The sequence below is a fragment of the Prinia subflava genome, chromosome 1 (genome assembly GCF_021018805.1).
Source record: "Prinia subflava isolate CZ2003 ecotype Zambia chromosome 1, Cam_Psub_1.2, whole genome shotgun sequence".
NCBI lineage: Eukaryota > Metazoa > Chordata > Aves > Passeriformes > Cisticolidae > Prinia > Prinia subflava.
In genome coordinates, this window is record NC_086247.1 from 106607107 (window position 1) to 106634143 (window position 27037).

General features: G+C 41.2%; 1 protein-coding gene across 2 annotated transcripts in view; it reads left to right on the forward strand.

The window, feature by feature from the left end:
* AOAH (acyloxyacyl hydrolase) overlaps positions 1–27037 on the forward strand; it is a 73254-nt gene that overhangs the window by 27791 nt on the left and 18426 nt on the right. The window contains exons 6-16 of one of the 2 annotated variants that reach the window (XM_063406560.1): positions 1102–1161; positions 6497–6567; positions 7830–7890; positions 8398–8468; positions 8975–9023; positions 9361–9409; positions 10520–10614; positions 17708–17799; positions 19798–19880; positions 24787–24823; positions 25901–25975. In XM_063406560.1, coding sequence (XP_063262630.1) covers positions 1102–1161; positions 6497–6567; positions 7830–7890; positions 8398–8468; positions 8975–9023; positions 9361–9409; positions 10520–10614; positions 17708–17799; positions 19798–19880; positions 24787–24823; positions 25901–25975 — 743 coding nt within the window. The remainder of the gene's footprint in view (positions 1–1101; positions 1162–6496; positions 6568–7829; positions 7891–8397; positions 8469–8974; positions 9024–9360; positions 9410–10519; positions 10615–17707; positions 17800–19797; positions 19881–24786; positions 24824–25900; positions 25976–27037) is intronic. The other variant, XM_063406571.1, reaches the window with a different exon arrangement.

Here is a 27037-nt window from a genome sequence, read left to right on the forward strand (position 1 = left end):
AAAACTATCTTGTCACTGTCAGCAAGAACTTGCTCTCCAGGGCAGGTATTTCCAGAATAAAAAGCTAACCTTCCTGGATCCTAAGCAGGGGATTTTCCTTCCAAACTCTGTTCCCTGCTTTATACCTTCCTGCATGCCATGTTCCCCCTCCAGGATGAACCTCAGCTGACTATAACCCTTATCTGTGAGAAATGGATTTGCAGAGAATTCTCAAAGCCTGACAGAAGGCTCACATAGTCTTTGCATAGTCTTATGCAAACTTTGAGATAAGGTGTGCTGACTTAGAGAGGCCATGGAATAGGGAAGACCTTGAGAGAGAGATTGAACTGGAAACAAGTTTCAAATGATGGCCTTACAAACAGACTAGAGATTTTGGAGCAATAGAAATATCAAAGATGTATTGTAGCAAGGCCCATGAAGGGTATTTTTAGATTGTTGGCTTAGAAGCACTAGTAGCATTGTGTGGCAAAAGCTGATAGGCCAAAAATGCTGATAATGTTTTGTAATTAGGAAATAGTTTGGCTTCTGATTGTGATGGCGTGAATTGTAACATCTGTACTGTCTCATCCTTTACATGAGACTGAAAATAGAATAAGTCTTTGAAACACCTCTCAGGAGCCCTGTCTCTGGGTCAGAAAAAGGGATAATCCAACACTTATCCATGCCAGAGCGAATGTTTCCTCTGTACCCTTCCACAGCAAGTCAAACTGACATTACACGAGTAATGCTCTTTTTGGCATTCTAACGGAGGAGTTTTCCTTCAGGAGGAGTCACTAGAGAAGTATGTCCTCTGCAGCACACACTATGCAGTCAGGATATGAATTTCAGCTCTTCAGCTGATCTGGACTTTTCCTTGGGAAATAAATGATGCCCTGGAGCAAAATAAATGAACTCTTGCAACTGGAGTTTTATAGAAGTTGACTGGATAATTGATTGTTAGTCCAATAAAAAGTAACTGATGAGGAGTTTGTGGACTCATACATCATTTCTATGCTGTGACTGATATTTAAATAGAAAAAAATGGTAGGAAATAGGAAGAAAAGTTGTTAGTATACTGTGAGGCTGACCTGGTTGTTTTTCATTTTGTTCTTGCTCTCCTAGGTGGGACTGAGTGTTGCAATAAGAAAAGCAAAAAGAATTATGAAGACCTCCAAGGACCTGGTAAGAAATAGATGGCATTAGGGTGTTTTACTCTGTACTGGCATTTTATCAGGACTGAGTCCTTGTTTGTTTTGTCTGACTGTGAATCTTCTTGATTAGCATTGAATTGAATGCTGACTCACTCCTGCTTGATGCAGGATCTGCTCTATCAGGTGACACTGGAAGAAAGAGAGGGAGAAATAAAGAAAAAATACAAAAGTATGGGGAGAGCATAAAAAGAAATAATGAAAAACCTTGTAGCTATATGTAAGTGGGTGCCTAACGAACTGACCTATTGCCTCAGAGCAGAGCAACTTATCATTGGGGCTGTCTGAAACTCAAGCAATGGCCTGAATGCAAATTCTGTGTATTTTTCCTGTATGTGTGAGATGCTGCCTTTGCCTCTAAAATTTGAAAAATGGGATGTGAAATCTTTCTGCTTCCAACCATTTTCAGATTTGTAGAGGATCTCTAAAGGGTAGCAGAGAAGGGTAGCAGCTTTTATTCTGCTAGGTTCACTTAGGTGAGTCAGTTCCGCCCTAGAGTTTGTTTCCAGTTGTCTTCAAGCACTTAATGCACAGGAAATGCTTTAACTCTTTGTGAAGAAATTATTGATATTACTTGTTCCTGAATCCTTACTGCGATGATACTCACAAAAGTGAAAATTTAGGTGCCTAATTAGCCTTTGAGCAATTGCCAAATTGCCAGTCCAGGGAAATAAAGCTCTGGAGAGAGGGGCCTCAGCTCCCGCAGAACAGCAACCAGCAGGATCTCGTACTAATTTTCCTTCCTATTCGGTGCTGTGCTACTGATGGCCTGAAATTTCCGCTCAAATTACATGAAATTTTTGTTCTTCTTTCCCTGGAGCACGTCCTCACATTGACACGTGTAACAAGATGCTCTGAGTCAAGCAGGTTCTCTCTGTGAGCTGGAGATCGGGCACAGGCACAGGGCTGGAGAGGGATTGGCACGGGGGTGCTGCCCCTTGGGACACAATTCCTTTGCTTCCTTGCATGTGCTATACCCTTGGCATATTGGGCTGAGTCCCTCTCATGTCCAGCCACTTTCTTGGGCTGGGCATGCCACATCCTTTCAGGCTGTCCTGTGTAGGGTGGCATGGTTGGCATCAATCTTTGGGTGCAATAGGCTCTCCTATTTCGCCTTTACTCTCCCGTACCTCAGAACTGCTCAATGTCCTGATACCTCTCCCAATCTCCATTGGCCCCTTCCTGCTCCTAGCTGCCTCTTTACCAGCAGGAAGGACAAACAGACTGGAAGCAGAAAGGTCACAGTTGGGTTCCAATGTACTTCCAAACCTTCTGCACAATGCAAGGCCAGCTCAAATTAAAACATGTATCATATGCTTGGTTGGGCCTCTCCTGCAATTATTCCTAGTGTGCTTCCTGTAATGACCCTGGCTGAAACTTATTTTCAACCTGTAAAATAGAAAATAACATTTCTAGAGGCATTACTTCAGCTTGCAATTTCCCATTCACCCAGACTGAAGTTATTTTCAGATCCAGAGAAACAATGCAGTAAGAAACACAAAGGAGAATCTCTAGGAGGGCGCACGTGTGAATCATGCTTGCATAAGCCATGTATCCCAGAGCAGCAGCATGTGATGATATAGTAAGGAAATCACCTGCCCAGTCTCAAGGCTGCCAAATCATGATCCTGCACAGGCAGATGCGCCTTAGTGAGAGCTGAGAACAGTCTCACTGCCTGGGAAGAAGATTACTTGGCTGAGTGTGTGGGTGAGGAACCAGAAACACCCCAGCTGTGGTAGGACATCCCTGCATCCACAACAGTGAAGAAAGAAAAACATTCATCTGGCCTCTTTCATGCTCTGGCTCATGCCAGACCAAAACATCAAATTAGATCTGTTCATTCTTCCCATATCTGCTCTTTTGGTTGCTTTTGCTGCATTGTATATTTGGGCAAAGCCTTCTGAAGAAGTTCTTGCAAGTTAACTGTCCCCATCTTGGCACAGCAGCTGTGTGTGTTTGCATAAAAAAAGAGATGTGATGATGGCTGTTGTAATGAGAATGGGAGATCCATCTGGATCCCAGGATTTCACGTTCACTTGGAATTTCTGAGGATCATTATGAGCTTAGGAAAAAGAAAAGGTGTTCAGCAGATGTAGAGATGCAGTGAAAGCAGCTACAATTCCAAAAAAATTCTAGTAATTGTCTCTGTTCATTAAAAGGAGCGAGCCATCAATAAGACACTGGCTTAAATCAAACACCAACAAGCATTAGGGGCTCATTGTTATTCTTGTTAGTAAAACCAATTAAAATAATTACAGAAATGTCATTAGGGAATGTTAACAGGCAATGAATAGGATATTAGTGTTATCAATCACTGTGAGCACCTCCAGCATTAACTTTTCTTGTGGGTGGAGAAGATACTAAGGGGCATCTTTGAGCAATAGCAATGGAAGAATGGTGATTAGAGTTCTGGCATTTAATGAGAGCAGGCATCATTTGTACAACCCTGTCATGACTATGAGGTCCCTGCAAGTCACATCCTGGTAGTGGGACAAGTGGGAAACCATGGAGGAAGCCCATAGAGAACTGACAGGCAGAGGAAAACAAGCTGGTCTCCTGCCCACCCACTCATGTTACACAGGGGCAAGTAGTCCATCTTCTGTCATCAACTCCTGCTGCAATGGTAGCCTGCCTCTGCTGGGAAGGACCCAATAGTACCTGGGAAAAGGACCTGTTCACACAAAGACTTCGTCTTTTTTTATGCCTGTTTTCCTTGCCTTTTGAGAGTAGCCCAAGACACCCTCAAAGAGCAGAAGAGCCACACTCCTGCACAACGCCAAGAAGATCTCACTGTCCCACCTGCTGTGGGAATACAAATGCTGTGGAGCCAGAGGCTGCTGGGCTTTGGAATGCTGCTGCAGCCGGTCCTCAGCAGCCCCCACAGCACTGCCAGGTCATCACCATGCATCCACTCCCACTGAAGCTGGGCAGTCCTTGGGAGTGCAGAATAACTTTCCCTTGAAATCAGCGGAGAGCCAGTCAGCAAGAATTTTCAAAAGACTAACTGAGAAAAAGGCAGCAAAGATTTTATTCTGTTTACAGCAAAGGATAAACTTTTAGCACAGCTTGTGAGCAGAATCAAAGGAGGTTATATTTATGTATTTATTTTTTGCAAGCCCTGTAGTTTGTCTTTCTGGTGCCATTTTGGCTCCAGGTGCCTTAACTTCAAAGGCTTTGCACACTGTGACTTAGGCTGAAGTGAAAAGCTGACAGCTCAGATGAAGACACTGAAAGTTTTAGCCTGATGGAAGGCTTAAAGAGCCTCTGGTGCTTCTGTTGGCAGGATTAGTCTTACACAAAGGAGGGGGGGAAGTGATTTCTTGCCTCTTTTCAGGAAGAGTACATAGGTTTGCAAATCTCTTTGAGAAAAGCTGGCATCCTGTCTGTGCACCTCTTATGCTCTCTGCCCATCTGACCATACACACAGAGCAAAAAGGAGGCCTGTGTCCCAGCCATGCTGCAGCACACAGCCCTAATGCAGCCAATGGCTTGAATACAGAGGTGCAGAGGGATGGGGAAGTGCAGAGGGCAACTGGAGGTGCAGCAGTGGGACTAGGCTGGCCTTTCAGCCTAAGGAAAGGCCTTGCTTCCTGATGGCTTTTTCTCCCCACTTCTTCTGTGGTTGTGTTCTGGTTTCTCCTTTCACTCCACCAGTACCTCCTCCCCCTCCAAGCCAGTGTGACTAAAGCTTTACCATTTGAGTGTGTTGGACAGAGCTGAAGAAAGGTAATTGGTGGCTTTTTTGCAGGTCTCTTGTCTCCCTGACCCTCCTTTTTCTTTTTTCCTTGATTTCACTTTTGCCTTCTTCAGAAAGTGCACTGTTACAGCTCCCACTCCACTGCAGATCTCTCTTCCTCCTCCTCCTTTTCAGTGGTACCTGAAAAAGGTACCACTCTTTCTCATCTTCACCTTGATGCATGGTCACTTCAGCCACCAGCACCAATGTTAGCTGCAGTCTTTGTACTACGGGCTCTGTCCCCTCTCCACTACACCAGCTCTCCTCTCCACACGGAGATCCTGCTTGTGGCACGTTTCTGTGCCTGACCTCCTGCTCTGGGCAGTGTGGGACCCTTATGTCCATCGCCCCTTGTTACCTGTCCAAGCAAACACCTCCCCTGGAGCTGCAAGGCAATGCCCTACAGTCCTTGGCCTCACTGCCTTGCTGTGCTGCCTCAAAGTTCCTTTGTCACTCAGTGGGGTTATAGACCCACACAGTCTGTAATAACCTTCCACTGGCCTCTCCTGAGCTGTATTCAAGCTTTACCTTCTGCTTCACGTTGGGCATGGGTTGTAATATGATTAGGTTGAGGACTACCTTACTCTTTTTTTTTTTCCATGTATATAAAGTATGTAGCAGAAGGCAGTTGGTCCAAGGACGGAGATTTTAAGCGCTGTGCCTGTATCAACAATTACCCTTCTTTGCATAAAGTTATGAGTGTGCCCATCTGCTCATCTGCTGCATATTTACATGGTAAATATAGCCTCAGTGAATACAGAGAATTAGGCTGTGCCCCAATTAGTCCTCTGCACTTAGAGACCACTTGAGCACCCTCAGTATTTCAAGACCAACTGAACTTACAGTGAAGCCACATGAGCAGCAGTGTTTGTGGGATTAATTGCCCAGGTAACACTATTCATTAGGAAAGTTTCAGCTTCTGAAGCTTCCTGACTACCTGGGACATCAACTGGAGTGGCCCAAAGCTATGGGCTACTAATGCTGAAGCAGTTTTTCCAGCAGCAGCTGTCTTTTACATCTTACAGGTTTGGCCAAGATAAAACCTAGATTTCCATGTTAAAATCTCATTTTAAAAATCAAGGGTATTCTATGCACAGTCTGGATCCTCTCATTTCTCCTCTTCTTGGAGTTGTCCCTGGCCTTTGGCATGTAGAAACCAGACCTATGGCTCCAAGTGTGTGGCTCTCACTAGTTTTGCACTGTGTCAGGTGCCACCATGTTTACCAAACATGAAAACAGTAATTTTCACAAAAAATGAAAACAAAAAAAATGGTTACATGAGAGTAGACAGAGAAAAGAGAAGACTGGAACTTTTTCTTCCCTTTTTGAGTTTTACAGGTCTTTGAAAGCAAGAACAGTAGGTTTGCAAAATGCTCAGCCTTAATCCTTGACTGCTGTGTCAGGTCTAAATCCTTTGGCATGTAGCATCCTCATTGGCATCATTGGAGTTTTTGGATGTTTCTAGGCAGAAAATACATGGTTTAGCTCTGTAATTTACTGACACTGAATATCCCAAGCTACACCATTCTGTGAACTAATGCATCTATCTCCTTTTATTTTTCTTCCTCTCCAGAAAAGTGTCATGGGGTTCTCAAGTGTATGTGCATTTCCCCTTCTGGCTAACCTGTGTGAGAAGATTAAATAGTATGTATACATTTTCAGTCCTTAACCAGAAACAGAACATGGTAAATTTGCTTCTTTCGAAAGTCATCCTTAGCTAACGGAGCTTCCCATACTTTACTTATGTTGGTTTCCTTTATAAAACCACTGTCTAGGTAGTACAGAAGGAGCTTGCACAGAGTTCAGGTAAGTAACACTCTTCACAGGGATCCTTATGGTTGTTTTAGTGCTTAAACCATTTGCTCAATTTTAGCACATCCCAGAGCTCAAATATGTGACACACACTCACAGATGTGACAGCTCCAAGAGGAAGCCACCTTTCTCCTGAGATCTTCTGACCCCAAGAAACTTCTTCATTTCATTTGTTCATCCAGTTGTTGTGCTCATATCTCAGTGCAGGAAGGCCACCAGCACCTGCATAACTTTGTGAGGAGCCCAAATTTAATGTCAGTTGTGAAGCATAGAACAATCCCAAGGTGTTTAAGAAAGTCATGACCGTGCTGACTTTGAGTCAGTTTCTAAGCCAAGGACATGAGCTTTTACAACTCATGAAGCGTATTTGTCAATGTACCCCAGTGACTTGGAGGAGTACTCAAGCAGGTCTAAGAATAAATCAGGATTATCAGCTGTATATTTGATTGATTCAACTGCCAAGACTAACTTGCTCACCTATTTCTGCTCATTTAATTGAATCTGCAAATATCAGGAGTTTATTTGGAATGGGTTGATTGACATGAAAAATCTTTTGAAATGCTAGTCAGGACACATAAGCTGAGTTTGAGCCCTATGAGTTCAGACAGTGGAAGTGGGAATGAAATTGTGTATTATAGGTTGGATTGCATGTGTTCAACCTACCTTTTCTGATCGCTCCCTCATGCACTCTCTCTCACCGTCTCTGGTTTTTTTACTTTTTCTGTAGTTAGAAAAAAGAAATGAAAAAAAAAAAAAACCCAACATAACAAAACAAAACAAAAAATCCTCAAACATTTACCACCAGATTTGTTGTCCTGGTTTGTTTCAGAGACTGCTGGTTTGACATTGAAGCCATACAGGAGTCCATCAGCCTCACCTCCACAGCTCAGTCAGCAGATATTGAAATACATAATTTGCTCTTTTGGACAGGATGACTTTGCTGAAGTACAAGCACAGAGCCACAACTGAATATAGAGAGCAGTGAATATCATGCCAGTTATTATCTGTTCTGTACATTTTACTGTGTTTTTTACTTTCTTAATAGATTCCCTTCCATATGTTAACATTATGGGTTTTGTTTTTGTTTTTTACAGTGTTCTAAGAAATAAACTGCCTTTTGAAGATTTTGATGGAGATAAATTTAGTACTTTCCCAGTAAGCAAAGACTTTCCTTTGGTACAGTAATCCCTTGATAATGAGGATGTCTCTGGGATTCCTCCTACTTTCTGCAAAGCCTTACCCATTCATGTGAAAATAGGTACAGGAATAAAATGAATGGAGGGGTTTTTTGTCATAAAATGTCAGGGTTTTTTCCTGGATGAAAAAGCAATCATTCATGTGTGCCACCTGGGGAAATGCACATATAAAGCTATGCTCCCTGCAGAAGCAAATTGCTCTGCTGCTGAGTGGTTGTTTACTGAATTAATAAGAGGTGAATTAAAGTCATATTAAATGAAAAAATAAATTGCCAACTTGTCTTATTTCTGCAGCAAAGCATGCTAGGTGTCACTTATTAAAGCTTAGCAAAGGGGCTCTGGAATACAACCTGTTTACTGGGTTTTATTCCTACACCTTGAGTTAGATTCTCATTTTAGATATTTTAAATTAGAAGTGCAAGAGTAATAATGGCTGTCCTCTCTGCGTGTTTCTCCTGGCCTTTAGACATTGAGGGGCTATCACTGGCGAGGCAGAGACTGCAATGACAAAAACACAACCGTGTACCCTGGCAGGCGGTAAAGATTTTAATTATTTTAAAGGTTTCTTATTAATTGTGGCTTTGAGAAGAATGAGCTCCAGATTTTGTTTTGACCATCCTCTTAGACAGCACATGACTGCTTGTTGCTTGATTTCACTGTGAGGGAGACAAGAGGGGGTGATCAAGACCAGGGATGGGACTCATTTGCAAGGGTGCTGCATGCATTTCTTTCCTTGCTCTGAAGCACCTGCAGCTAAAATTGGTCAGACAGGCCAGAGGTGGGGAGGGAAATCATGCCACTGACCGACAGGATAAGTTTCATTCGGCAACTTCCATTATTAAATTTAAATTAATGTTGCATTTTGCATTTGCATTCTGCTAGGAAAAATTGCCTCTCCCAGACCCAAAGGGGGAAAACCCCCACTCTTCCATGCAGAAAGGAATTTCTAATTGCTTTTTAATCTTGGTGAAGAATAGCATTGGGGATCTGATTTCCTGGGTTTTTTTGATGACATTGCTTATCCTTTTGTGTCTCTGTTTTAGTCCTGATAATTGGGATGCAAAAAGTGACTCTAACTGCAATGGCATATGGGTAAGTAAATGAAGTTGTACCTTCCTGATTGCTGCTTCTCTTTTGTTCTCTTTAGTCCTTGATTTAGTTTACAAATGTTTCTTTATTTCTTCTGGTTTTATTAGCTGATATTAAGTTTGTTTATTGATGCTTATGGTTGTTTAAATTATAGCTTATATGACTAATTTAAATGTACATGTACTTATTAAGGTAATGTAATGGAAAACATCATTATTATGATGCAGTGCCTCCTGCAGGCAAACATTCAAGAATAACTAAATTCTCAGCTTCTGTTTTTCACTGCCACTCTTCAGGTGCTAGATAGATACTGTTATCTACCCTTTCTCTTCTCCAACAGGGTGTGGATCCGAAAGATGGAATTCCCTATGAGGAGAAATTCTGCAAAGGTAAATCACTAGAGTCAATACAAGAAAGCATGTGTCTTAATAATTATTTTATAACTATTTCAATATTTGCATATTCACAAGGCAAGGGAAAGACAACAGGCTTTATAACATCATGAGAAAAGCAAGATTATTGAGTTTTGTTAAATCTTGACAATGGGTAAAGATGAAACTTGAGAAACACAGCCTGCTGATAATTTCCTGTTAAAAGTTAGCTCAGTAATGAAGTTGAATACATAGATCAGGGACAGCAGCAAACTAAGATGTTACATCTGCATCTTCTCTGGTGCCTGAAGACTAACCCAGAATAATGGCCCCTTTGAGATTTAGGGAAGCAGCCTAACATTTGCATTTGTCGAGTTTTACCTCTTTGCCATAAATACATACATTTTTTTCCAGAGAAGGCCTTAAAGGGGTGAAGTGGTGGCATCAGCTGAGCTCCTTGACCATGATGTGGTTGGGTGCCTGTGTGTCCACGTTGCACAAATAAAGGCCTCACAAACCAGCAGTGACTGCAGTTGCCACTCACCTCACCTTACACTGAAAGCAGTGTCCTGGGGATGAACCATTGCCTGGCAAGGCCCCTCAACATTTTTAGATGAAAGGCTAATCTACAAATGTTAAGCGACATTAATTATAAACCAGACAGATTGTTCTAGCAGAAACACTCATACAAGTAGCACATCCACCACCCAGATCTGTTATAAGGAGCTTTGAGCAATTTTCTGAGTAATCCGATTTCCCTAAATGTTTAAGTACTTTTTAATGCATGATCTATGGATAGTAAAAATAAACACTGTCTGTGCAGCAGAACCTCTGCTGAAATAGCACACAATTTGAATACATCCAGGATTCTTTTCCGATTAGCAAGACCTCCCCCTGTTTTTCATGCCCAGTCCCCAGTTGTTTCTCTAGGCTTGTTGGCAAGTGCCTGTTGGGCATTTTCTGCTGCAGATGGAGTGAAAATCCTATTGCAGCGTCTGAACGTCTAAGCCACGCGAAGAGCGGTGTGGTCAGCAGCCCTGTGACTCCATCAGCTGCTGCTGCTGCTCCTCTTTAAGCACTCTCAGTTTGCTGCCTCTGCCCATGTGACTGACAAAATGCATTCCTCAGGTGCAGGCTCGAAAGGGGTTGTGCTCTTGGGAGACTCGGCCGGTGCTCACTTCCACATCCCTCCCGAGTGGATGACCGTCACGCAGATGTCAGCGGTGAGCAGTCGCGTTCAGCTCCCCAAAACCACTGATTGCCATTTGCTTTCTCTGCTGTGCTGCAGGCTGCCAAGGGGAAACAAGTGCAAAATGCTTCACTGCTCTGAGATTTGTAGTTATGGTCTCACGTGTATCAGCCCCCTCCCGCATCTGCTCCTATGAAGATAAAAAAGCCTCGAGCTACTGCCGCTCCTCCGACATCTGTGCAATTGGGTCAGGGAAGAGATTGGCTGCAGTGTCCCGGTGCTGTGCCAGAGACACAAACCAGGACATCTGGCTTTCCACACATATGCCTGCAGCTCAAGGAGACCCATGCTGCCTGTGGGATCAGACTTGCCATTAGCCGGCTGGTCGGGATGGCTCCTTGCTGTGAGAGGGTTTGCAGAAGTGACCCTGCTGACAGCCAGGGAATTTCTGCTTTAGGAATCTGGCTTTGAAATGACGTGCCCTGGATTGTTTTCCCTCATCCTGTGGCATATGTGAAATAGGTCTCATAACTCCAGCGTTCTGTTTTTTGAGGACTGTTGAACAAATGCTTTCACAGGTGTTTGAGGGTCATCCAAGTATTTCTAATAGATTTGTCCTCAAGGGAAGAGTTCCTGTGACCATAAAATATCACTGCCACATTGATGTCTATCCTTGGGTGGTACCCCAGCATTTCCTACTTTCAAAAAGCAACAAAATGCACCTGACTGTGAACTACACTGAGCCTCTTGCAGTTCACTGGCATGTAATGAAATAATTGAGAGGAGAAGATCCTTCCGGCAAACTGCAATTATGGGGTGGAGATAAACATGCATCAATGATATGTTCCCGACCTTCACTGTTGTTTCCTATCCTGAAGTGCTGTCATTCCCCAGTCAGGGAGGATTGTACCTTGTCCTCCTCTGCACAAGAGTCTGTTGCACAGGGGTGAGCAGATAGATCATCATTGCCCACCTTTCATGATGAACACCTTCTACTCATCCACTGGTGTCTCTAGAATAAGGTTACAGACATTTTCTGGAGAACACTTCTTTTTCCAGACTGTTATTAGTTGCAGTGCTGTGGGAGGTCTGAGAATTTCATGGGCTTTTTAACACTTTTGCTCCCAGAGCTGATTTAAATGTTGCAGATTAGCTGTTGTTTTTCTTTGTTAAATGCTTATGAGCAACAATTAGACGAATGACACTGATGACAGAGCTGATGAGGAACATAATAAATTAGCACTAATGATAATTGAGATTATCTCATCTAATAAGGATGATCATAATACTGATGGTGATGATGATTCTGACAGTAACACTGGTAGTAGAGCCATGTAGGCAAGACCAGTTTTAGACTATGCCAGCATTTTATTATCACTGTAATGAAGATTTAGAAAGAATTTCTCTTGCTTGAGGCTTGCTGATCCACCAGCTGGGTGGGTCAAGGTCTGCTAATAGCTTACCAAGGCACAAGCTCCAAGGTTGGGAGCTGGAGTGCAGATTACAAAAGTGAGTTTTGGAGGCTCTTTGTTACTGCCTGATGAGTGTAGAGCAGCTTGCATGGGGAGGGAACTGGTGCACTTTGTGTAAGGCCCAAAAAATATATGTGAGGTTTGGGATAGGAAACAACATGTTTTTTTCTAGGACTATTGCCAAGCTTTCCTACCAACCTGGCAAAAATACATCAGTTAAATATTAATGCAGACATGCAGAGATCTCAGCTGTATAAAAACTATTATCTTTGATGAAACTCTAGCAAAAGTAAAAAGTTATTTAATTTGGAGCTGGCTCACCATGAGTTCGAAAGTTGTCACCTGAGCACAAAAGCAGTAGCAATACCATTTCTGAACTAATTCAGTCTTTATCACTGCCTCTTCCTTCTCCTTGTCCTCTGTGTCTTGCTTTCTCTGTGGAGAATGTCAACAGCAGCAATTTAACTGCCTTGGGGTTGTGAAGGTGCAATACTGTTGTCTCTTGTTTTGTATTAAATGCCACAGGCAAATATCCTTCATCTCTAGGCTTAATTAACAAATTAACTGGCTTCGATGAGTCTTCAGTTCAAGGCTTCCATCAAGGAGAATTTTGAACCACATCCAATGGTTTTGTGACCAGAGAGAGTGCAGAGAGTCTATGCCCTAATCTTACAGGAAACATCTTTAATCTGGGACCACAGCAAGAATTTGAAGTTAGGCTTCGGAGAGGAGAGGATAAGGCATCAGCTTTGCGTACCTGTTGTTCCTTTGTGCTAACTCAAGACACTTGGATTCTGCCAGAATTTCTGATAAGACAGATAAAAATATTAGTTTGTCAAATGGTTTTATCCACAGTCAGTACTAGGGTAAGTTCAAAGCTTTAATTTCCATTTCAATAGAAATTCAACCTCTACATGGAATTTCAAATAGCACTTCCTCACCCCTGCCCTGTCCAGATTTTTTTATCATATGTACAGGAAAAAGTTGTGTAGGTTTTATTTCAGATTTGCTCAGTGTATTCTTTTATTACTTTAATGTTTTTCTATATTTTACATATTAATTTTATATGCTTTCTGCATTTCACATATTTCTTATTTCTATCCTTTTATGTGCTTACGTGTGCAAGTGTTTACATATACAAGTGTAAAGTAACATTTACACTTGGTAATAATGCTGTGAGCCCATTGCTAATCAGCACCACATCAGTGGCAGATGTTAATTCTAGTTTTAAAGCTAATTAGGTTCGGAAATAATTTTGCAGGGGAGATGCTATTTCATTAAGAGGCTCTGCAGAATGGTTGTTTTCCCAGATTTTGCTGCATGTAGTCTACCTTGCAAAGGAGAGACTATGATGAGTAAGGAAAAAATAAAATGTGAATGAGAAATTCACTCAGGATGTTGTTTGGGTAGCTGGATATTCAACACAGGGGTGGCAAGACGGGTGTTTGGGCTGCACATCTTTGGAATTCCTATGTCCATGCCATTGACTTGAAGAGCATTGTTCAAAAGATGCTATACATTGGATTTTGGGTTTTCTGGTCTAATGAGGAATTTACTGCCCTCTTACCTTTGCCCTGTAAGGGTCATAACCCCCAGTGAAGTCTGGTACAGGGGGACATGCTTCCGTTGTATGTCTCATGTTGTATGGGATGCATCCAGTTGCATCATTCATTTTTCCCATCTCAAGTCCTCTGGCATGCTATCAGAGGGGGCATTCTTGTTTTCCAGTGCTGTTTCCAAAGCCTTTACCTCGGAGCCAGTCACATACACAGTTAGCATCCTTCTCAGAGTATGCTCTTCCCACAAAGAGCACATGGAGACATTACTCAGTGTGGAAAATACCCATTATGTGGTGGAAACATCTTTCAAAATTGCAGCTCAGGCTTGCTATTTCTACAGTTGAAACAAACAATCAAACAAGACAACAAGAAAACTACCACTCTTTCCTGTGTGGGGGAAGTCACAGGTACTTTACACAAAGAGAATTATACATCTCTAAGAAGAGCTTGAGTCAACTTTATTTTGGCTTTCTGGTTATCAATAGCTCTTGGGTTTGACAGACTTTTCAGAGTTTCAGCAAGAATTGAATTGAATGTTCATCCCTTTAACCTGAAAATTTGGACGCTAAAAATGAAGTGTAATGCAGTGGACACACACTTTATAATGTTTAGCAAAGCAGAAGTACTGAGTGTTTTTTTGAGGTAGATGTTTTTTTGCAGAAAGCTAGTGCTGAAAACACTGGTATGTCTAGCGATGGATATTGTGCTCCTGCTGCTCTGTCCATCTGCTTACAATTGACTTCCAAATAGCTACTAATTACAGCATTTTTCTGTTGTATGTCTGGAATAGAAGCAACTTTCATATCTCATTTTAGAGACATTTTTATTTTGAGGTAAAAGCACTATATTTATAAATGTGATGGAAATAATACCCTTTCTAGAAAGATGCAATTTAAAACTGTTGGATCTCTACTATTGAATAAAGAGAAAAATAAATCCTACGTTTATCCATAGTCCAATAGGTACCTAGTTGCCCACAAACTCAAGGGGTTCTCATGTATCATTAAAGTAATTGTTTCAAATTATTTATTTCCTATTAGCAGAATTCATAATTTCTTTAAATGGGGATTGAGGATGTCCCAAACATTTATCCCACTGACTTCTTTTTTTGCACCACTAGAAAAAAACAGGAGTTTGATGTGTGAAATTCTTTTTAAAATATTATCTAGCATTCCTCTACATCCAGTGAGATGCAAGCAGGTTTTTCCAAACTAGTATTGTCATGATTAAGATATTGGATTTTGTGGGAAATAAGGTAATAATTTGGCTAATTTCAAACCTCTGTCCCTTGCAGCTTTACAGAGTAGAAATGCAGTTTGTGCTTTTTAGAAAGATAGGCTGTGCTTTTCTCATGAGCTTAAGGTCTGCTTATTTGTATTCTTAGAATAATAAAGTTGTCTGTGGTACTTAACACTCTCACCATGATTTGAACAGCATTAAAATCATAATGAAAAGAAACACCCAATTTTCCTTCAAATTAAGGCATTCCTCAATGATTTCAGATTTTCCAGGACTGACATTTTGAAAGGCTTGTATGAGTGTTAGGTTTCCAGTGCCCTTTTGCATTCTGATTTTGAAAATCTTGCCACAGCAGCCCTGAACCTTCTTCCATTTAAGCACAGTTTGGCATGTGTGCATTTAGCATCAGCCATGGCTTGGGCTGCCCCATGCTTCAAGGTAGGACACATCCAGGAGAGGAGGATGTTCACTGAAATGAGACCCATCTAAAACATTTGAGACTAAAATACAGCATTTGAAGCTAGCCTGGAATAATTTCCTAGCGATTCTCTGCTAAAATCTGGCACGTGGGCTGAAGTAGGCTTCTCAGCCAGAATAGTCTGGAGAATGGTATTTAAACAAGACTGTGCTCAAGAGAGTTTTATGCTAAAAGTCAACATAGTTGCACCTCTAGAGTGGGACACATTTGCATCTGAGACTAAGCAACACAGCCTGTTAGGCTGTACCTTCCAAACTACATCAATGAAGAGTTTAAAGTTCAGCATTCTTCTGAATTTTCCATTAACTACTCATCTTCACCCTTTGGACCTGAAACATCTTCAAAAGTCTGGTCCTTGAGTGCTTTCTTGGAACAGTGTCAATGCTAAATGTATATACAGTTTTCAAATGCAACTATAATTTTGTGCTCAAATGTTCCTCTTCAAATCAATTTGCAGCTCAATTAGTTTCTGGCAAATTCATATTTAAGCCAAGTTTGCAGGGGAAAAAAACCAAACAGTTAAAAATTACTGGGACTTGTCCAATGAAGATATTGTTTTGGAATGCCAATGGGAAACAGTGAGAGAATTGTTCCTAAAATGATTTTTTTTAAAAGTATTAAATATTTCTTATCTCTTTTATACTCTAATATATGTGTCACTTGTAAGAGATCATATCTGCAGGGGGTTTTCTGTACTAGGTGACTGTTTCTGTCACCTCTAATGCAAACATGAGAGGAGGAAAATATTGCAAATGGCCAAGCTATGCTGTATCCCTCCATTTCTGCTCATAGCTGTGCCTTTGGATTAAGTGATTGTTTGCTCACAAAATAACAGATTTGAAGAAGGCAAATTTGGAGTTTTCCTGCAGCCTTAAAAAAGGAATATTTTTTCTTTTTATATGTATGTACACATACACAAAGGACACATATATGTATGAGAGAGAGAGAAAGAGAGAACAAACTGAAAGACAATTGAGACAGGCACCTTTTCACCTTGGTAACTAATGCAGATGTACTGTAAGTGGGTCAAATGTGCTGTTACATGCTTTAAACTGGCATCTGCTGTGCATTAGACTGCTCAGAGCATGGCTTCAGGATTTCCTGTCCCCCACAACCCCCCCTTTACTTTCCTTTCCTCCCTTTTCCCTGCATCTCCCTCTACCCTCTTACAGTCAAAATCCTTAGACATATACTCAACCCATATCCTCAAGTATAGCTCCTCTTCAGCTAAACAATAATTTTCTGGGAATTAGGACTTGGTGGGGAGCATAAGATTTAGCTCTGCTCTAGCTCTTCAGTTACTCTGACCCTCCTGGATAAAGAATTACCTGCCTGCTTGTTGTTTATAGCACTGAGGTCTTAAGGAAACCCCACAATTGCTCGAAGAGAAAATGAAGCTAATAAATTATATGGATTAAACCAGGCTATAGGGTCTCTGATTTTATGTTTTGACCTTCTTTTGGTTATTACCTTTTTCATCAGCAGTTTTTCCTCTTTATGAGCACACTGGATTAATACATTTGTCTTTGCAAGATACCCCAGACCAGGAGAAGCTGGAAATTTACTCCATGTTCTGTCCTTCTGAGGTGGCACAATTTATCAAGGCTATTTTCCTAACCTTTCATGATTTTTTGGACATTCAGAAAACAAAGAGCAGGGCAGTGTGTTTTGAATGTGCAACATGTCTTGCATCTGTAGAGAGGCTTTCACAGGGGCGGTCACTGTAAAAATAAAGCATTAGGGACTAATATCAGCTAAACAGAGGAGGGTAAAGGATGCACGCTTTTGCACAGGGAAGTTATGTTAGATGATGTGTTCTTCTCCCTTGTCCCTGCCATGCTCAGAGGCCTTTCTGACTCTGTTACTTTAGTGGCATCCCCACAACTTAGTGAGGACCAGGCAGAGGTTTTCAGGGGATCGAGTGTTCTCAGCTCATCCTGCTGTAGAGGCCAGGGGAGCTTTGAGAGAATTTGACATTATGCCTTTGCCATGTTCTCTGGGGACATCACCCTGTCATCTCTTCCTGTGCCCAAGGCTGACACAGCTTTGGGCAGAATGGATGCTGGAGCTGCTGCCTTGGGGGGGCTGCACCTGCAGTGTGTGCCCACATAAGGAGGAGTTTTGGACTCTGGCATCAAAAAAGGGCACCAACAGCTGCAATTCAGACATTTCTTCTGCTTCTCCTTCCTCCATCTCTTCATATGCCTGTCTTACAAAAACCAACTTTTTAAGTATATGCATGCATAATTACCACTACTAGCAGTAGTTAAAATTGCTGCTGTTTGGATAATGCTCTGGCTAGAGAAGTGTTCAAATTTTCTAAGAGGATTTTATGCCTGTGAGGGTGGAACTGGGTTGATTTTAAAATTTCTCTTTCAGAAATCATTTGCTAATCTCCCCATGGCTTTCAGTGATGAGCTGGACTGGCCCCAGTTCTCAGAGATCACTGGATTTCTGAATTCCACCATCGGGTAAGCCAACAGACTGGGTGTCCAAGTCATAGCAAGTCTCCAGGTCTCTCAGAGAACAGGAAGGGAAGAAAACAACACAGTGCTTAAAAGGAAAGAGAAAAACACTATTCAGCTCTGCATCTGCTCTTTCTAAAACCAAGATCAACCCTGGATCCAGGGTTTTTAAAATATATTTTAAATATATAAGCAAGTCTTCCTGAAATTCAAGGTAGGTTTTAGAACCAGTCAAACTGTAATTTAGAAGGAGAAAATCCTCAAAGAAATAAAAGATCAACTAGGTTTTTTACAAGATTCAGGGGAAGAAGAGCATTGCTGAAAGTAACAAAAATCAGCCTTTCTCTTTTCTTATGTTTTTGGTCTTTTAAATATCCCTCTCTCCCTCATATTTACTTTTTGCTGCTGAAACAGTGGAATAAAGGGTATCCTCATGGTTGTTTTATAGTGTTCCCTATTAGGGGGAAAGCTTTCTTCTCCCCCTCTCACTTTTTTTTTTTTTAACACATTTAGTGAGAAATAGCAAAAGGAGAATTTGAAAAAGTCTGTGACCTAATTTGCTGTGTTAGTTTGGCTCATGTGGATGGGGGAGGTTGCAGGGATAGATGAAAAAAAGTAAGTCTCTGCCAGAAGGGAAGGAAAATAAAATCCAAACACAAAACACCTTGAAAATGCCTGCAGTTGTAACTGTGAAGTTAAAAAAAGGAAAAAAAAAGAAAAACAAACAACAACAACAAAAAAACCCCAACTTTTTATTAATCATCACTCTGGCCAGCCTTAAGAGGCCTTTGAATCCTGCAAGAGCTGTAGGATACAATCATCAACCAGTGCCTAGTCTGACCTGTTTCAGATAATTTCTTTTTTTTAATGTCTAGGATAGGCCAGGAATACAGCTGAATGCCAGACTAAGCATGGGTCAAGCCTGAAGAGGCTTTCTACCAGCAGAATTTAAAAGCTGACAGGATAACATTTTTTTCCAGGAAAAATATCTGTTGCACTGTATACTTGGACTTTTTGTTTCCTTTTTTCTCCCTGTGCAAAATCCAGGCTCTCAGCCTCATCTACATTCGCACAGTATCTGCTGTAAGGCAGTTTAGCACTTGACAAGCCAACAGAAATATGCAGCCCTCTCTATCAGAGCCGTAGCAAAATTGATGTTTAAAAAATCACTTACAGTGCTCTGCCTCTCTGTACTTGTCTGGACTCCAAAGAATCTGAAGCTCACAAGTGATCAGAGCTTAGAACTGCCCCTGAAGTTGTCAGTGATAACTGACCCTGGGTCCAATGTTCAGTTTTTAATCTCTTCCACTTCTGAAAGAAAAAAAAAAAAAAACAAACCAAAGAAACAGCTGCAGCCCAGCTAGAAATGACTGTGTACTCATGGCTGGGAGCTTCATCTTCTCATCACCCTTTGGGCTGTTATCCTTTTCATTTGGGTTTTTGTTTTGGTGGGGTTTTTTTGTTTTGGTTTGGTTTTGGTTTTGTTTTTTCATTTTTCTCAACAGTGCAAAATAAAGGAGAGAACTTATAACAGTCAAGCATAACCTGTTTACAGATTAATCTGTCCAAGATTTATGATGTTGGGAAATGATTGCCCTGCCAATATTTCTTCTCTTTTATTTACTATTCCATAACAAGCAATTGAAAAGTCTATTTGTGAACAACCAACAAAATTGTTTTGATATATGATGTATAACAAAAAGGTTTATAAACACCTTATCTGAAGGACCAGGATAAAAGCATTGTTCCTGGATGGAACAATATCAAAGAAACTCTTCATCTATTTATAGTTTCTGAGCAGATACCTTTGCTTTATTTTAGGCCACCCTGTTCAAGATTAAAAAAATCTATGACCACAAAAAAGAGAGATGGTGAAATAGAAGCATATACATAACTGGGGTACTGAGTTTTTAGAGACAAGAACATACTTCATTTTTAATATCAGCTATATTTTCATCGTTATCATATGACTTTAGCAGTTTGCATTTTCTCAATTTATTTCAGAGGGTGGACAGACTCTCTGTATCTACGTTTACGCAAGAGAAATCGCTGTAATCACAGAGACTTGCAGAACATTTCCCAAAATGGTATGTTAACTTTAAAAAACTATTATTATTATTATTATTATTATTATTATTATTATTATTATTATTATTATTATTATTATTATTAACAATTCTAGTGCTGATAATTGATACTGCATTAATGAACATCTGTCAGGAACAAAGAGAAACTCCTTCTCAGTTGCATGCATTTCTCATGGAAAAATAAAGAACTGCACCTGCTTAACTCAGCACTTACTTAACCCAGTGGTGCTGGCACCTTAAAAGGCTCTCAGAACAGATTTTTAATAAATAATCAAAGACATAAACAAAACTTAACACTGAGAAAACAAAGACAGGACAAAACTTAACACTGTTGGATTTTGATTCATGCATATTTTTTGCATCATCTTTCTATTAAATATATATATATGTATATAATATGCGTATAAATATGCAGCAGACCTGATCTACCTAGAATTAAGGAAAGTGTCTTGCATGGTACCCCAGTGTGCAGTGAAGAAGAGGAAGATTAATACAATAAATAAGAAGTAGGTAGAGAAGCAGCTAAGCAGGGAAGAACAGTGGGTTTGTGAGCAAAGCCGTGTCCCTCCTGCACCTCTCCTGAGGCTAATGCTGCTCAACATCTGGAGTGGTGACCTTAGAGCAAAGACCAAGGTCCATGCTGGATGGCTTCTGAGAATGATGCTAAACTGCAAAGGATTGACCATCCTGGAGTGGGACACATCCTCACACAGGAATCATTTAGATGAGCTTGGGAAGAGCAGTGGCAGGAATTGCAGCAAATATCATTGTACAAAACATGCACGACAGAAGTAATGGTGAGACTTCTCTGTAAACTAGTGGCCCATCAGCCAGAGGTGGTGCAAGGGCAGTGCCATTGGACGGCAAAGAAGAAACCAAGAATCCATCAAGAGTGCAGAGTAGAAGAGGAAAAGAGAGTAAGAAGGTTGCAAGATGCATCATGCATGGCATTTTCTCTAGAGACAGGGAGACAGTCCTTCCTCATACAAGTCCTGATAAAACCTCAGACTCAGTTTACCTGGGGAGGACTGACCCTGATGGGGATACAGGGCAAGGTTTTGGGGAGGATTAGGGCAATAGAGACTTCTGAAGGGATGATACGACATGTTGACATTTGAGCAAAGCATTAATTAAAAGGTATTACAATTTTGAGTTCCTCCGAGGCATAAACAGCACAGTGAGGGAAGAATAGTTTAAACTGAAGGATAGCTCTGGTACAAGAACATGGGTTTTCATTAATCTTACATCTGTATGGATGGAAAATTTAAAAACAAAAAAGTTACTATCACAGAGTGAAAACATTAAACCAGAGGAATGAAGGCAAACAAGAAATCCTGGGTTTTCAGAGGGGTTGTCTGAAGGGGTGACAGTGATCTTCCTTACAAATTGAGGTTTATGATGCTAGCTTTTGTGTCTTTGATTAGCTGATGTCCCTAACAGCAGGTTTAAAAGACACTTGATTATGCTGTGATTATGCCTTTTTGTTTCTATTGTATTTAATTAATTTTCATGCTTCAGAAAACTGGCTGCAGAAGCTTGGGAAAATTTCGCTATATGGGATGTTCTTCCTTTCCAGCAGATGATTCATGCTGGCTACAAACGAGGAGCCCTGCTGCCTCTAGAACTACTTAGAAACTTATTAAATGGTTGGAATTTACTGAAAAAAAATCATGATCCAAAAGGATCTGCCCCAGCCCTCCACCTCCAACAAACAGATACATATAAATATATCTAATGCAGGTGCCAAGAGGAAAATGCTGGAGTCTTTTTTGTGGTGCCCAGCAGCAGGATGAGGAGCAATGGCCATAAGATAAAATTCAAGAAGTTTCACCTCAACACGAGGAGGAACTTCTTTACACTGAGGGTGGCAGAGCACTGAACAGGCTGCCCAGGGAGGGTGTGGAGTCTCCTTCTCTGGAGCCATTCCAACCCCACCTGGGTGTGTTCCTGAGTAACCTGCTCCAGGTGACCCTGCCTTGGCAGGGGGGTTGGACCAGATGATCTTCAGAAGCCCCTTTCATCCCTAAAAACTCTGTGATTCTGTGAGTCTGTGATCTTAGCAGGCAGAAGAGGTTGCACAGACAGGCATAGTGATGCAGGGATCACTTCTAGGCTCAGGTGGGCATTTCACCTTAAAAATTGCATGGGCCAATGGTTTTTCTCATTTATATCCAGTTTGTCTCAGCACCTGATACCCTAATTATCTTGTTCTGCACTTTTTACGTTAATGGGAGTGGTACTTCATGTGCTTCCTTTTCCCAATTCCCTCGTAGATTTTTTATAATCTCTCACTGTGTTCATCATTCGTTTTTCTATGCACATATCCCCTTTCCACTTACAGACACCTGCAGGATATAAAAAAAGAGGTGAACCTGTGTCAGGGCAAAAGACTGCAGAAAATTAAGAAGTGAATTTAAAAAAGGGAAAATTACCAGCAAAAGCAGAATCTCAGGATATCTTCTCTAAATCATGGCACTGACACTACATTGTAAAGGTTCACTTTTATTGCCTCATTTGGTGTAACAGTTTCCCCGAATGGCAGGATTTTAAAAGCCACCCTCAGTGTCAATAAAGCAAACAGCTGGATACCAGCCTGACCTAACCCCATCCAGGACAAATTAAACCTTCCTCTGAAAATGATGTTTCACAGCCCCAGGTGTGTGCAAGGAAAGGATGCTGATCTGGTGGAGGAGATAGGCAGCCAAGAGCTGGAGCCCAGGGGTGGCAAGCCAAGCCAGGCACCAAGAACAATGTTCCTGTCCAGCTCCCCTACAAACGCACCAGCACTGTGTCAGACCCAGCACAAAGGGACATTCCCCCACTGCTCTCCTCAGAACATGCATCTGAAGATGCATGAGCAACAGAGAGAGAGGGGGCAGAAAAGATCCAGGGGTAGATTCCAGGACATTCAACAGTGTGAGGGTAACAGTTCTGCTTTGTCTCCTTTTCTCTCTCAAATGTTTTCATCACACATTGCATACTGTATCACAAAAGCTTCCTTGAAGACTCAATTTACCCATGAAAACTGTTTTCTAAAAACCCATTCATTCTCTTGATGTTTTGATTTGTAACTGTGCTAATGCTTTCCACAGAGCTGCTTATAGCTACCTATGCTTGTGGAGGTAATACATACCCAAGAACAGCTTATTGCTTTTTTTGTAAATACATTTTAATTTCTAGAGGTCCCACTAGTTTATTTATGCTGAAACTGCAGCCACAGTCCAGGGAGTCTTGTGACAGAATGGCTTAAACAGAGGGTGTTCAGCTCTAACTGAAAGAAGGGCTATTAAACTGAAAAAACCCAAACTGTTGGTAGGTCTGTTCCAAGACATAGTTTCTAAGGTTTTTGTGGGGCTCTTACCCTGCTGAAAAGAACTTTTCAATAGAAGGGCTGGATTTTTGAATGGATCAGCAACCCCCAGGAGAGAAGCAGCAGATTGGTACATTCACTTAGAAGAACTGGATTATTTAAAACATAAAAGGATTCCTTGATATATGTGGCTGGCATCATTGTGAGTGATAATAACAAAGGCATCACTATTAAAATGCAAAGTGTATTTTTGCTGCCTTAGGGGTTTATCTCTTAGATCTCTTCCCCCATACCAATCCAGCAGGGATTTAATGATGTTCTGTCCACAAGTTTCCCCTCAAGAGCTGCAGGGAGGACAGGATTTACTCCTCAAAGCAAGCTTCAGAAGCACAATGCAGAAAAGAGAAGAGAGACACCAGGGAAGAGCTGAGCTGAGAATAGGAGGAGGATAATACAAGAGGAGAAGGAATGAAAAAACAGGAGAGAGTGAAAATACTGCCAAATAAGAGCAAGTACTACCTGTAGGATATGCTTCTCTAGAGTTTATGTTTCTGTAGGTTGCTATGAGGTGAGGTTCTTGCAATCACAGACCTAGTTTCATCTTGACCAAAGCATAGTCTTTTTTGGCTTCTTGTTTGCTATCCCTCTTGTCCTGCAAGTGATAGAATTTGATTTGTGTTCTGGGGATGGTTGGGATGAATATGCATAGCCTTTAAAAACCTGCTAATAAATTCAATGCATAAAAACTTTACTTAATGGGAATGCTTTTCTCATTCAAAACATAAATGAAATATTACAGATACTCACAGATGTTTGGGTGTGGCAAGCTCCTTTCCTCAAGGAGGAAAGAAAGATTTTCATCCACTTTGGGTGAAATGCTATTCAAATGCAGAGCCTCTTGGGAGGAGTGCAGCTGGCCTAATACTGCTTTTTCTAAGTCTGACACTTGTGGGGAGAGCAGTGCAGGAGCCCAAACACTGGTGTCTCCAGCTATTTGAGGTGCTTTATGGTATCTTTCTCACCTCCAGCTGCCTCTCCAGAAGTGCACAGTCTCTCACACATCTTCTGATGTAACTGCCAGCCCTGCTGCAGGTGTCTTGGATACTCTGAGATGTCAAAAATGGCACTTGGTGCCTATGTTTAGGACCTGAACCAGTCCCAATATGGTATAGCTGTGAGACACTAACTCTCTCAGAAGAGTGAGAACAGTTCCATTTGCAATTTATAGGGCAAGTTAAAATAGATCAACTGTTGACAAGTCAGGTTGGCTGGTTTACAGGAGACTACTATGTTGAACAGATGGGAAGAAGCTGCCAGATCTGGATTAAAAGCCAGATCCAAACAACCCTGCACTTAAAAGTATTTGATTTTTCTACAGGCTGAAGTGTGCAACTCAGATAAAAAAGCAGCAGGTCCCTGGATGTAGCTTTACTTTTTAGTGCCAACACCTAAAAAGGTTACAGAGATGAATTGTTGCTCCATTTTTACTTTTAGTGATTCTGCATTCTTGGAAATAGGCAATGAAGTTTAGTTTTGCATTCAGTGTTTTTTGTCACTCTAATGTTGTACTCTCTTGTTCCCCCTATGTGTGATCAGGTGGCTCTTCAGGAAACCTCCTCTCCTTAATAAAAAGGTGAGTGTTTAATGGGATTCAAGGGCTAACTCAAGATACAGGAGCACTGATGGAGTTCTACCACTTTGACAGAAACAAGGAAAGCACTGTGAGGATTATAATATCCATGAGTGTTCTAAAAAGCACAGCTTCCCTTGACCAGTGTGCTCTGAAATGCTGACTGTTTCTTTTCTAATATAAACATTAAAAAACAGAAGAATAACTGGGTTTAAGTGTGGATATCACCATCTCCAGAGCCTTGAACTTGGCTCTGTTAAACCAGTGGAGCATTTCCAGTGATTTTAGGGAAGAGACTAAGCTTTTCCATAAATCTGTGTGTTGGGTCCCCTCAATTGTGTGTAGCAATGTAGATAGACATGGGCAGGTCCACTGTTATTTCTATATGGATATAGCTGAACAGTCACTGGGTAGTGAGAGGCTGCAACTCTCCTTTTCAGATGAATTTGGGTAGGTTTTGGGTCAGCTGGGTTTGATTTAGTTTGCTTGACACTGATACAGTTTGTGTCCTAAAGGATTTATTTTTCTCTCCTTCAGAAAAAATGAATCCCTGCCCTCTAGCACAGAGCTTCAAACTGCATCCTGATCTGATCTTGAGTTAAATTCTATACATTGATTTAGTTGTCAGCCAAACCTAGTCTTCCTCTCCCATCTCTGATTCCCATCTTGATTCATGTCTTTGCCCCAAAGTGAAACTATTTGATTTGGCTTCTGAATAACACAAAGAAAATAGAAAGCCACCTGGAAAAACAGTGAAAAAGACAAGTCCATGAGCAGGGAAAGGGAGAATTGAAAAAAACTTCATTTAAGTCACTTTACTAAAATATAAAACTAGAGTGGAAAAACCCCCAAACACCAAAACAAACAAACAAACAAACAAAACCACAACCAAACAAAAACCAACCAAACAAAACAACAACAATAACAAACCCCCTCTCCCAAACGTAGGAGAACAGTCATATGGGTATTGGCCATATCCAACGAGGATACTTCCAAATGTGATCTCACACAAGCATGGTATGTGATTCAGGCTCTGAGAATGTATTTCCCTGTTAACATAGCTCCATATTTATCTTTTAGTTTGGCCAGAAACCAGCTGTTGGACAATCCAGCCATAGTTATCTATGCTACAATTGGGAATGATGTCTGCAACGGGTAAGGTCTAAACTAAATAAACATTTATAGTAGCATAAATTTGACTTCTTTAGAGTGCTGACTGCCTGGACGTTTGTCTCACCATTTTGTGCTTCTCCATTATAGCATTTTTCTTTGCTACTGGTCCTTCTTAATTTTCTGCTGAAAAAACTTGTTATTTCCTTACCTGTATTTGTCATAGGCACCTACCAGCCCTCATTTGGAGCTTGCATTTCTTTCTTTATTTCTTTCTTTTATAAGCCAGTCAAAAAATGACCAATGCTATGACTGAAGTGATTATTTCTAACTTAACAGAGGAAATGAATAATAACAACAGGAGGGGGAAAAACAGTTTTTAAAAGTATGTATATCCATCTTACCCAGTGTGCCACCTCCTCTCAGGAGGGAGAGCATGACTGGTTCATCATCTCTGAGGACTGACAACATGATCCCCTGTTGAGGTCCGTTTTCATGCTGCCTCTGCTGCCTGCACTCTTTGCTGTGTTCTTCTGATGAGGTGTTTTGTCTTTCTGGCTTTACTCACGTCATAAGCTCTGCAGGAGAATGAACTGAAGCTTTCAAAACCAATAGTTCTGGTATTACCCATTAGCAATGCTCACAGAGACACCAAGAGGTCACTAGCTGGATGCTCCCCTTCCTCCTGGTAGTGGGGAGGTAGAAAACACCTTGCAAGCAGGCCAACACACAGCATATCCATACTGCAGTTTTGGTTTTGCAGGAGATCCAAGTGCTATTGCTAGTGCAACATTACTTTCACCATGGTCAATCCTCAGCTTTTCTTGTATATGGAAGAAATCAATCTTACTTATACAGAGATTTTCAAAGCACTCACTTGAATAAATGCTGCATGCTCAGCAGCAGCTAAGTTTCCTTCCAAAGGTTTTGAAGATTCTCACCTGCAGATTGTATAATGAAGTGGGAGGTATATGCAGGCTGTCAGATGGGGCCATAAAATGGCCAAGGTTTGGTGTCCTTAAACTGCTTAACAGGCAGTTCATGTGTTGAAACTTTGTTTGCCAGGTGTTGTGCTCCACATGAGGCTGTCCAAAGGCCAGGCAGGCC